The 12742-nt window shown below is 58.4% G+C and overlaps 1 protein-coding gene across 1 annotated transcript in view; it reads right to left on the bottom strand.

The window, feature by feature from the left end:
* The window catches only part of KIRREL1 (kirre like nephrin family adhesion molecule 1), a 113221-nt gene that overhangs the window by 1108 nt on the left and 99371 nt on the right, over positions 1–12742 (bottom strand). The window contains exons 23-27 of the mRNA XM_077751485.1: positions 12134–12260; positions 11952–12052; positions 10420–10618; positions 9212–9319; positions 8942–9081 (exon numbers count right to left, since the gene is read on the bottom strand). Coding sequence (XP_077607611.1) covers positions 8942–9081; positions 9212–9319; positions 10420–10618; positions 11952–12052; positions 12134–12260 — 675 coding nt within the window. The remainder of the gene's footprint in view (positions 1–8941; positions 9082–9211; positions 9320–10419; positions 10619–11951; positions 12053–12133; positions 12261–12742) is intronic.

Here is a 12742-nt window from a genome sequence, read left to right as displayed (position 1 = left end):
GGGCGGGGGCGGGGGGGGGGGGGGGGGGCTGGGTCCCCAGACAGCGCTGCCCTGAAGGCTGAAATACAGCCATTGGGTGAAAATTGCAAGGAGGCAGATTCATGCTCAGTAGAAGGCAGCAATGTCTTCCAATTAATCCTGCCAAAATAATAGAAAAGCCTGTGTTTTAAAGTGGTGATAATAAATTAGCAATACTGCACGTTTACATCTATTAGGTTGAACCATATAAAATTGCTGATGTTCAACCATTTCTGACCTAGAAAAACAGCACTTTCATACAGCCTGACTGACTCCATTTTCCCAGCTCAGAATAATTCCCAAAGTCCTTTTAATGGCCCGCAGGTCCTCCCAGGATCTGCTCCACCTGCCTTTCCAATCCGAGTTCCTCCCACATCTCAGGGAGCCCGCAGCAGACCCCTTGCGGGGCCTTGAACTCTCCAGACTTCCTGCCTCAGGGCCTTTGCAGTTGCTGTCTGCTATGCCTGGAATATTCTTTTCCCAAACCTACCCTTCCTCTTATCTTATTGTACACCCACCCCCTCTTACCATTCCTATCCACCCCCTTCACCCGCTCTCTGTCTCCCCCTTGCACACGCCACTATCTGACATTGGTTTATCTTCTGACCCCCTTCACTGTCCTGTGAGGGCCGTGAAGGCCGGCGCTCTGTGTTGCCCAGGGTTTGGAACAGTACCAGACACATAGTAAATGTTCGATACATATTTTTGGCACGGATGAGGAAACTGAGGCCCGGAAGGGTCCTGTGATTTTCCCAAAGGCACAGAACCGGTGCCTGGAGAAGCCAGAGGGAAGATCCAGCACTAGATTCCCAAGTCCAGACGCCCCACTTTCTGGGCCCAAAGGTCTTGATGGAGAGCCTATCTCGGGGCGCCTGGGTGGCTCAGTCAATTAAGCATCCGCCTTCGGCTCAGGTCATGATCTTTTGGTCCATAAGTTCGAGCCCCGCGTTGGGCTCTGTGCTGACAGCTAGCTCAGAGCCTGGATCCTGCTTCAGATTCTGTATCTCTCTCGCTCTCTGCCCATCCCCCGCTCATGCTCTGTCTCTCTCTGTCTCTCAAAAATAAATAAACATTAAAAAAAAAAAAGTTTGGTGGAGAGCCTGTCTCTGAGACCGAATAGGGGCTCCTGTGTTTGGTCTAGTTGGAGCAGGTGCCCCGGAGGTGCCCTCGACTCCTGAGTGTATGATCCCATCAGAAGGCGCTGAGAACACAGCGTGGTCTTCTCCCAGGTGCCCGACCAGGACTGTGGACACGACTCCTCCTGGAAAGAGGTCCCCACCAGCATCTCTTCTGGGGACCCGCAATGTTCATCTGAGCCTCAGAATATGAAATATGCCCCAGCTTGCAAATGAATGCAGGATGTGTTTGCATAGCGACCACCAAGAGAGCAGTATTATGTGGAGAGGAACAAAAAGACAAAGCTCCCCGCTCAATTCTGGGAGCTGATGGCTCTGCTCTCCCCGGGAGGCTGCCTCTGTGCAGCTAATTACAGTGACTAAAGGAAATGGAAAAGTGAGGAAGTGATCTTTCTCCTCCCCCAGGTTCCTGCTTTGCAAAGAGCTGGTCTTCTGGTTTTAGGGCCTTGGGGGCCGGCCAGATAGGCTCCCTCGCACGCTATCGGATGGCCGCTCCGGCTGCCCACTGCCCGTATGCAGCGTGCATGTGTGGGGTCAGGGCACGCCGGGGGCAGTAAGGTGCGCAGCGGGACGCTGCAGTCTCAGTGGACCGAGGTCACAACTCACGTTGGAACAGCAGTTAGCCATTTGCGAGGCATTTTGTACATCCCATTGCACTGAGGACTCGCAGTGTTTCACAGACCAAGAAAAGGTAGCTCAGAAAAGCGCGCCTACTTGCCGGGAATAGCAGAGGCATGAGGCAGTGCAGGGGGGAGGGGGGGGCAATTGCTGAGCCCTCACGATGCCTCCCGGGAAAGGGGCAGGTGCCCACCGCTCCCCTTTCGCCAGGCCAACGAAAGCCAACATTCATCGAGCGGTCCAGTGCGGGGAACTCGGTCAAGCTCACAGAGGGCGAGAGGAGCTGCCATCAGTTCAGCTCCCGCAGGGGACACGGGAGACGCAGAGAGGTCGGGTAACTCACCCGAGGGGCGGCGGGGGCAGGCAGCTAAGCTCCGCGCTGGTCAGGGTGTGCCGCGCCACGCTGCAGTGACACGCAGTTCCACGAGCTCGTGATCTTAACAGAACAAAGGTTCACTTCTCCCTCAGACCGCGTGGGGGGTTGGCAGCGGGGCCCTGCTCTGCGTAGTGGCCGGGGGACCCCCCGGCAGGAAGCTGGGCCGTCGGGAATAAAGGAGCTCCTGTGGCCGGGAAGGGGGAAGAAGACCTGGAGTGAGGGTCTCACACTGGCAACTAAGTGCTTTGGTCTGGAAGCCACATGTCACTTCTGTTGATCACGTACTGGCCCTAACGGGTCAGGTTGGCCTCACCCAGCGGCCAGGGGTCTCTGAGAGACTCAGCGCTACTGAGTATTGGCAATGCCCGTCCACACGGCCAGCTGACGCAAGAGCCGGTGCTTTGGGCCGCCGTGCTGTTATGAAACACCAGGTCGTCCAGGTGAGGTTCCCTCAGGGCCCTGCGTTCACGGGGGTGGCTCACGCTCCTCTCCTGCTCCCCACGCTCTGGTAGGTGGTGAAGATGGTAAAATCAATGATACAGGATCTCGGGCTTCAAGTGTCTTACTTTAAGAGGAAGGTGCTAGTGTGTCCCACGCATAACCCTGTGGTCGGAGCACACGGCTGCAAATGAGACCCACCAGATAGAGCTGCCCTGTCCTGGGGCTTCCCGGGAGGGGGAGAAGGTGAGTAAGTGATGAGTCAGGCAAGGCTTCCTAGAGGAAGGGCCCTTTGAGCTGGGCCCTGAGGACGAGTAAAACCTGGAAATGAGGAGACAAAGGACATGCACACTCTGAGTAGAGGAGACCTAAGAGCTGAGCCTGGAGGTGGGGCGTGCAGGGCGTGGCCCCAGGGTGGCCCTCCAGCTACCAGGCAAACACTGGGGACCTGAGAGGGAGGGAGGAAGGGTTGAATGAGCCCATCTTCTGGGGAGATGGTCTTGATGTGTGTAGATCAGCGGGGACCTTGAACTTGGTGTGAGGAAGGGCAGAGCGGAGCTCCTGGAGACAGAGGACCTCACAAGGAGGGAGGGGCTTTTAAAACTGCAGAGCTTGGCGAGTGTGACTTATCCTCAGGCTGGGGGTGACTTAACGCAGGGCTGGGCCCCTGTCACAGGAAGAGGCCTGTGGCCTGTCTGATGCCCAGAGCAGGGTGATGCCGTCTATAGCTCACAGGCTGGTCCCCAAGTGCCTGCCGGCCCCGTGCTGGGCCCTGGGGATGTGGAGAAAACGTAGCCCCCGGTGCAGACCCACAGCCCAGCAAGCAGCCGCCTAACGCTCCTGGGCCTGAGGGAGTCCACCCGGGTCTCCGTGTCATGCTGCTTCTCCTGTTTTTCTTCTTAGTCCATTGTTTGCTTCTGGACCCCAACTCTCACGCCATGTTTTACCTGCACCAGTTACTTTCCTGGCTGCAGCCTCTGGTCTCCCTGCACCTGGGCCTCTGGGTCCCGCCCAGTTAGGACTCGCCTCAGGCATCTGCAGGCTCCAGGTCCAAGTGCGGACACAGCCTCTCCCTCAGTGGGGGGGGCAGGCTGTGACCTCTGACCTTCCCATGCCCCCATGCCTCCCTCTTCCCTGACTGTGTCCTGTGTCCCTTGTACCACAGAGTGGCTGCTGTGGACCAGCTTTAGTTTGCTTGGCTGGTATGTGGATGATGAAAACAATGAACCCTTGTATTTCTCTGACGATTTATAGCTTTCAAAAAACATTATCTGGGGACACCTAGGGGGCTCAGTCAGTTAAGCAAGTATCAGACTCAGGGTCTCGGCTGGGGCCGTGATTTCACGGCTGGTGAGTTCGAGCCCTGCACAGCTCCGTGCACTCTCCCCTTTTCTCTCTGTGCCCTCCCTCCCCCGTCTTTCTCTCTCTCTCTCAAAATAAATAAACTTAAAAAAAANGCCACTACACACCAGTATTTTGAATTTCCCAGCGGGATGGCCCGTGGGGGCCGCCAGGCACGGCTTACATCTCCTCACTCCCCACCAGGAGGCCGCAGGCCTGGTAATTTCCCTCTTTACCAAAAGCTCTGCATCTCAGTAAAAGTGGGACCAACCCGGCTCCTACCCCCTGCCAGCCTTCGAGGTCTGGACCCCAGGTTCAATCGCCCCCTTATCTGCTTTGGCACCAGACTTTTGGGTGCTGCGTTCCCACAGCCCGGACTTACCGCTGTCCACCCCCCACCCCCCAACTGCCTGCCTTGCCAGGCCTCGGGGCTCTACGACAGCCACAAACGTCAATACCGGCCTGGAGGGACACAAATACATTGGCTCTGCAGTCTCAACCCAAAAGTCTCTCATCTTTTTCCCCAAATTTGACCATCTCACCCCAAATCAGGCAAGCTCTTCGGCAGCTAAAGCTGCTTGTGCATCGAATAACACAAAACGTGGTACTTTTTAAAACATTTATATTTATATATATAAAAAAATTAAATATATATAATATATAGTGTGTTTGAGACTAAAAATATAGTACATAATATTTAAAAAAAAGGAAAATGAAAACAGGCAGAATAGGAAAAGGCGTGAGACACACAGACACGTTGCTAAAAACCTACGATGGTCTGTCCTAACAAAAATAATATTTTTTCCTCTTCTCTTGTCATCATGGATCCATTTATTATCGGGGTTTGGGAGGAGAAAACTCAACTGGAGCCAGAAATGCGGGTTGGAACCCCAAGGGCGGTGGGGGCAGAGAACCTGACCTCCGGGGCCATGGTTGCTATACGGTGATGGCAGCTTGCTGCTCTGTCCCCGGGGAGGGGTGGGGGGGGGCAGCATCTGATCTCCAGAAGCACGTGGGTGGCCCCATGGCCCACCGACCCTCAAAAAGGCCGGGGGTCATGGCCAGCGAAAAGCCAGGAGTATGGGCAGGAGGTTGGCAAGAAAGTGATAGTTCTATGCAAATGGAGTTGCTATTATTATTTATTATTATTATTTTCACCGTTATTATTTTTAAGGGCAGGCTTGTACCGGAACCGCCCATATAGCCTGTGACTTCTGCGCAGCAATGATTTCTCCAGGGACGGGGCCTGGAGCCCCTCACAGTGATGCGAGAACATGGGGACCCGCCCTCCCCCAACCCCCACACTGGGGACTCTCCCAGGGGCCAGCTGCGGCCATCTCTGCCCTTACCACCAGCCCCGAGGCGGGAGGCCAGGCCAACCCGGCCTCCAGGAGAGGACAGATACTCTGGGGGCTGGGGGCAGGGGAGGTAGGGGAAGGCAGGGACGAGGAAATGGGGTACTTAAATGCTAATTTTATAGCCTCTTCACAAAAATAAATGCCTTTCCAGTCGCATCCCTTGGTCTGTGTGCGTCAGTGTCCCGTGACCATCTCCCTGCTAGTTGTACTGAGTCAGAAGCTTCACTGACACCTCTCAGGGGCCCCCCAAACAGTGACCCACTCAGGACACACGTGAGCTAACGTGGCAGAGAAGCCAGGGTTTTGGGGGCTGGGGTGGCCGAGGAGTACGGCCGTGTGGACAGAAGCATCCGCACAGTGAGGAGGGAGGCAGTGACCGGCCAGTTCAGTCCAGCTGGGGGCTTGGCTTTGATGAGGCTTTCTTACCACCTGATTCCTTGATAAGGAGCCCAGGACCTGCGGCTCCTGACCGAGCGTGGGGACCAGAGGGGCTCTAGGACAGGGCGCTCTGTCCTATAATGCTGCCCTCAAAATGATGAGATGAGAGCAGGTCAGGGGACCTGCGGACAGGGGTCAAGCTGGCCTTTTCCATCCCAGGGCTGGCATTCCGGAGAGCAGTGCTTCGTCCCCAGTGGCTGCCCTTCCTGAACCCCCCCCCAGGACTCTGGGGCTGGACTTAGAGGGATTCGGGATTTAGGGTGTAGGCTGGGCCCCCCATGAGGAAAGAGACTGCGGCTCAGCCACAATCACAAGAACCTCTTTGAGATCCACAGTTTATGTTCAAGCTGCCCTACCTGCCTCTCTACTGGCTGACCTCTTACCGGCTGATTCAGACAGGCTGGCCAAGCTCACGCCTCACCCTCCAGCTCAGGACGCCTCGGCCCGGAGGCTTCACCCCGCTCAGTTCAGCGAGAACGATGCACCGTCCCTGGGCTCCCGAGGATGGGGTGGGAGGTGGCTGCTCTCACTCTCCACGAGTCAAAGCTGCCTGGAGCCAGGGCACCAAGGAAAGAAAGTCCCCACGCCCTGCCCTAAACTGGAAGGTGCCTTTGCCAAACCGGCAGCATTCTGAGTGGGTCCCCAACTGTGAGCGGCCATTCCCAATGGTCAGAGGATGACCCTGCACCAACCTCACCGAGGCTCAGGGTATGCTCCGTTGCCGTTTGGGGTCCAGGGGACTCTGGTGGAAAAACATTCACAATACTTCCAACAAGAGACCCACAGTGAAAGCTTTTTTCAAGACAGGAGAACCTTCCAGTCCCCATCCTTCCTCTGCTCACTTACTTCCCCAGCTCCTTACAAGGGGTGGCTGGGCCCTCCACCTCACCAAATGAGTACAGCAAGAACAGAATAACTCTAGGATTGTGCACTCTCCCCTCCCCTACTTTTAAGGCCAGAAAATCGGGGGCAATAAATGTAAAGAGGTTATGGGCCAAGGTCACTCAGTCAATCGTGGCTTCAGAATGGGGTCCCAGGTCACCTGACCCTTAGTGCCTTGCTCTTCTCAAAGGTGATCAGGATGGCCAAGGTGACCATGTCAACTGCTCAGGCACCCTGCTGGAGGGCCCCAGCCTCAGACAGCAAAGCTCTATGTTCAAGGGCACCTTTGGCTCCCCAGAAAAGCAATTCCATGAAGCCCGACAGGCAGATCTGAATTCAGATTGTTATCAAACCAGCGTGCAAGTTGCAGAGAGCGGAGAGGGCCTGGGCTGCTGGTGTCTCTCTGTGCCTTGCACGGTGCAAACTGGACACCCAGGAGGCCCGGTTACTGTGTTAAAGACCAGAGAACAGGGCAGTGGCTCTGTTAACAAGCCTCTGGAAACTAATGGTCCCTGTAGCGTCAGCTGGGTTAGCCAGTGACCTTGGACCCCTCCTCTCCATTGTTTCAACAGAATGGGCCCAGGACGAAAACCAAAAAGGGGGAAACAGAGTGTGGCCAAACCCCAAACACAAATGATCATTTTTGGGAATATCCCTAAAGTTTAAAAAGCCATCACCATCGTTAGACTTTGTTGGGATTATGAATGGCTTGTGTTTCTGCAAAGATAATCAAAATGTGCGTGAATTCATCTGCACAGAAACCTGCATCCTTAACAGACCTTCTCGCGGGGCTCACGTAGAAGGACTCTGTGGGGAGGTGTCAGATCCCACGGGGCAGGGGTAGAATTCAGCCGGAGCCTGGCCGATGCCCCAAGCTGGCAGAGCCACCCAGGATTTGCCCCTGCTGCAGCAGAGGGGGACACAGAGGCAGCCTGCTAGGCGGGAGCTGGGCTTTCTTCCTGGGCATTAGCTGATCCTCACCAGTAGGGATGGTGAGGAATGTCACCCCACAGACCCATCCGCAAAGGTGGCGATGGCCCGTGGCTGATGAGCATGTAACTCATTAAAACAAACATGACTAATGAGCGGTGACCGAGAGAAAGGGCAAAGCGTGTTCTGGGGATCGCCCCAGAGGCCCCGCCCCGTCGGGAGGAGGGGAGGCGGGTAGGGGCACGGTTCTCTTTGGTCAGAAGGTGGTGGCTGTGAATGGCCATGTGGAATGTGTGTGGGAAAAGCATGGGCATGACGGCCTGCAGTGCCCTCCCTGTGCTACCTTACTGGGTCAGCCCTTCCTTCCTCTCCGGGCCCCTCACCCACCGCCCCCCACGTTCTGTGACACCTGACGGCCGTGGGGTCTGGGGCTTGCAATACCCGTCCCCTGTGGCCACCCACACAGGGCTGGTCGACTAAAGCGGGACACTCAAGGCACTGAAAGTGGAAGAAGGAATCTGATTGGTCCAAGAAAAAAAAAAAGACACTTAACAAAGCCAAAACCTGTCACAGTGCCGTGCCCCCAGAAGGTGGCCTCTCTGACCAGCTCGCTGGTGGGCCAGACAGGGCATCTGAGAGCCAGGCCTCCTCCCTAAGCCCGTCAGGGCCCATTGGCGACAGGTCTGGCCACCTGAATGTTTAAAAATGGATTCAAAGTGCTTGGAAATTGAGAGTAATGGACGGCGTTGGGAATCTGGTGGAGAACAGGTGTTCCCTTCCTTCCCATTGGGACTCGGGGTGGTGGATTCCCTACAGCTTTTCTTTTTCTCCCCAAATGAGGTTTTTATTGTTGTTGTTGTCATTGTTGTCTTTGAAAAATAANGCGGGCGTCAGCGCCGGGCCGGCCTGGGACCCACCCCGCGCCCGGGGGCCCCCGGGGGGCTGGCCGGCTCTGGGGTCTGAGTGCGCGCCCAGGAGAAGCCCGGGGCGCGCGGGAGGGTTGGGGACGGACCTGGCCCCGGTCTCGTCGCTGACGCACAGTGACCTTGGGGGTGTGGCTGCCCCTCTCTGGGACTATCTCCTCATCTGAGCAGTGGGGCAAGCTGGACCAGAAAGCTTCTAGGGGTTTCCAACTGCGGGAAGCGCGCGCCCACGGAGGGCCCCACGCGCCTGTCCTCCGCTGGAGGGAGGCCCGCTCTGGGACGATGTGCGCGCGCAGGTTCGTGGGTACACGCCTGAGCATTTGTGCGCCCGCGTGTGCGGTCGTGAGCATGTGTGCGCGTGGGTGTGGCGGGATCAAGGCAGGGTGGCAAGGGGGTACAGGGAGGAGGTGTTAGCAGAGCTGGGGCGGGGCGGGGGCCCAAGAACGTGAACAGGGGAGGGGGCGGGGCGAGCAGGAGCCTCACCGAATAGATGGCCTTCATGACCCGAGTCGCAGTGGACACACTGGCAGTGTCATCCTCCCGGTCAGAGTGCATCGTGAGTGGCTCGCGGTTCACCGTCTCCACCTTGATGTCCAGCTTCCTCAGGGTCACGTCCTTGCGACCTGGGGACAGGGAGGGGCAGCCTGGACACCTCTGCCAGCCTCTGCAGGCCAGCCCGGTGGCGGCGCCGGGGGTCTGCGTGCTGGGGGCAGGGGAGGTGGGGGTTCTGTGTGGCCTGAGGCCTCTACTCACTGCCTTTGCGGCGGCGATAGAGGAAGAACACCAAGGCGATGAAGAAGAAGGTGAGCAGGATGCCCGCCCCGATGGTGGCCCCGGCGATGATGCCCACGGGCAGCACCTCTTCAGAGGGAAAGAAAGGCAAGGGTGAGGGTGGCGGCTCGCGGGACCGGAAGGCCAGGCACCTGGAGCTCCGCCTACACCCAGGGACATGGTTGGCATTTGCCTCAAGCCGGGGAGTTTGAGAGGAAGGTCTGCGTTGTGTCCGGGCTCAGACCTGAGCGCAGCCACGTGTCATCCCTGCAGCGTGGCGCAAGGGGAGCCTGGCGCTGGCAGTCGATCCATCCCTCCCCTGCAGCCCAGGTGCCTGTGAGCTTTGGCCTCTGCTTCCTGGGCTGGGCTGCTCTTTTGAGGTCAGCTGTCTCCAAACTCGGACCTGCCGTCTGGGTCCCGGCCTCTCACCACCTTCCCCACCCACACCATGGCCAGGGTGGCACGGGCACCCGCCCTCGCAGGGCTCCCTCGGTTCTCCGTGGCTCCCCTGCTCCTCAGGGCTGAGGGCCCAGGGAACCCCCCTTGGGCTTTCTCTCCCTGCCTGGGGGTCCTGGGTGGATCAGATGGCGGGAGGCTCTTCCCCTCCTCACTGGGTGGGTCCTGCCTTCCTCCCCCTGCTCTGCCTCCCCCCCCCCCCTTGCTGGCATCCTTAGCTAAGACACGCCTGATGGGAGCCCCAGCTTTTCGTTTCCTCATCAGACTTCAGCACTTCCAGAAAAGTCCAAAGCAATGCCTCCTCTCGGATGAAGGATTCTCGAAGAGGTGGGGAGCCACACCCTGCGGGGCACCTCCTACGTGTCCGGTGTTTTATAAACACGCTGTCATTTAATCCTCAGGACAACCCAACGAGGTCGGTTGGTGGTATTACGCCCTTCCATGAAGCATCTGATTTTCCTCCCGAAAAATCAGTCCACTGAGAGCACTGCTCGACAGAGCCGAAAGCCCCAGGAGGGCAGGGACCCTCACCCTGTCACAGGCATCCCTGTGGTGCCCAGCGCCCACAGGGGTGCCCAGCACCAGGGCAGAGTGGGCGCTCGGTGAATGTTTATGGGAAGGAGTGGATGTCCCCTGCTGAGCGGAGGGCAGGCAGGGAGAGCTGTCTCCCTGTGAGGCCCGCTGGCTGGAGGAGAAGGGAGGGAGCCCCCCAGGCCGCCCCGCACCCCGGTCACCTCGCTCTTCCAGCTGGATGATGGCCGTGCCCGGCCCAAAGCTGTTCCAGGCTGTGCAGTTGTAGTGTGTCTGGAAGTCGGCCTCCATGACGTTGTTGATGGTGAGTGTGGACAGCACCCCGCTGCCCGAGTTGGTCCTCTCCACCGTGTAGCGCTCCAGGGTCCCCACCTCCAGGAAGTTCTCCTTCCACGCCCAGGCCTGGGGCAGGGAGGGCAGGCGGTGAGAAGGAAGGGGCAGGTGGCAGAAACACGTGACCAGGCTCCAGGCGTCCCTGCCCATGTGCCCTGTGTGTCCCCACGCCTACCCCAGCTCTCGCCCTGCCACAGGCACAAGCCACCCCTGTTGCCTGGAACCTTGGCCCGGAGCCTCGAGTGTGGGAGGAAAGTGGCTCCCAACATGGTGGAGATGTATGCGGGGACATTCGGATAGGCCCAGGGACATTCTTTAAAGTGCAGATTCTCGGGGCTTAACTCCTAAATATGAATCTCCAAGGGAGAGATCCAGGAACCTCTATTTTTATAACCATCCCACAGATGCAGGCGCGGCTGAACCCATGAACCAATATCTGGTAGTCCCTGATGTCGTAGAAATCGTCCTGTTTGAGGAGTCCAGGACCCTGAGCTCTGGGCCCAGCTCTCCCCTGGAGCCCGTGTGGCCTCCCTTCCCCTCTCTGGGCCTCAGTCTCTTCATCTGTAAAATAGAGGACCAGGCTGGAGTTAGACGCCCAAGGTTTGCTCTGCTAGTCTGAGGATCCAGCTGAACATAACTCCGTCTTCGGTCCTTACTGTTAGCCAACCCATCACCGGCCCTGCACGAACCCGCCTGGCATGGGGAGGGGGCTCCAGACACCCCATCCCCAGACTCTTATAACAGAGAGGATCTCTTGCTGAAGAGGGGGTATCCCCAGGCTCCTTCATCCCTGAGCTCCCAGGTCGGGGCACCCCTCCACCGTGTCCCCTCCCTGAGCGGAGCCCGAAGGAGGGGGAGCGACTGAGCACTGGCTCCTTTCCAGGGATCAATCCTCCCAGCTCTGTGAGGAAAGCCCCCGGGAGCAGAGCCGCCTGCTGCCCAGGCGGCCGTGGTAATGAAGTGTCCCTGGGCAGCCCTGGAGTTAGCCAAATGGTCATTAAATGTGATGAGGGGTTTGACGGTTAATGGTCGTGGAAGGAATTAATGGCTCATGGTGTGGGGAACAGAAAGGAGGGTGGAGGGGAGGTGGGAGGAGGAGGAAGGCAGAAGGAGTGGGGGGGAATGGGGGGGCAGGTGGCAGGGGGGGCAGGGAGGACCAGGAAAGGGAAGGGGATGTGGGGCAGAGAGCAGCCGGGGTGCCCCGACCTCTCACACTTGTTGCCACCCTGTCAGGCAGGGACACTGCCCCCGTTTTGTGGATGAGGAAACCAAGGTTCGAAACACTAAGTACTTGGCTCTGCCTCATGCAACAAGTGAGAGAGGAGGCGGCATCTGAGGGGGGGGCAGAGGGGCCGAGCCTTGTGGGGAGCTAGCGGAGAAGCAGGTGAGTCCCCGCACTCACAATGCGGTCGGGGGGCGGCGTGCTCCCGATGAAACACTCCACCTTGCCACCGTCACCCCTGACGGCGTACTGCACCGCCTCGCTGGAGATAATGGGGGGCCCTGCGGGCAAGGAGACGCTCTCAGGGCCGGCGGCACGCGGCAGCCCCTGACTGCCCCGGCCCAGCCCCGGGGGCCGCTTACCGTTCACGTAGAGGGGCACCTCCCTCTCGGCCACTCCCACCCGAGGCACGATGGCCCGGCAGGTATAGGTGCCGGCGTCGGCCTGGGTCACTGACTTCAGCAGCAGCTGGTTGCTGTTACTCAGAACCTGGGCAGAGAGAGCAGCCTCGGGTGGGGTGCCAGGAGGCCTGGGTCCCTGGTCCCAGGGGGCCCCACATTGGATGCATTGGAAAGAAAGCAGGAAGGGCCACAAGTGAATGCCCAGAAGGGAAAAGGGTGCGTCCCCTGACTCTAAACAGGACCTCACGCGCTGTGGTGGGTTAACAGAGGACACAGCCTCTCTCAGGGTGTGGTCTAGAGCTTTTCCTGCCACACAAGGTAGGAGGTCTCACCCCGGACCCCTGTTCTGCAATCCTGGCCCGAACTCTAACGCAGGTGTCTGTAGTTACAGAACTCAACCTCCCCCCTCCCCGTGTAGATCCAGCCACCAGATCTGCTCCTCGACACACAGGGCGTGTCCCTCCCACGGCCACTGAACCGGCCAGCTCTTCTGCAGGGAGAAGTGGGTCTTGATCTCGAGCACGGACCTCCTCCCCCAAATCCCAGGACCCTAGAAGCACTCTGGCTTCC

The sequence above is a fragment of the Crocuta crocuta genome, unplaced genomic scaffold (genome assembly GCF_008692635.1).
Source record: "Crocuta crocuta isolate KB4526 unplaced genomic scaffold, BGI_CrCroc_1.0 scaffold494, whole genome shotgun sequence".
NCBI classification, from domain to species: domain Eukaryota; kingdom Metazoa; phylum Chordata; class Mammalia; order Carnivora; family Hyaenidae; genus Crocuta; species Crocuta crocuta.
Note: the sequence above shows the minus strand (reverse complement) of the source record. Positions and strands in the feature narration are given on the sequence as shown.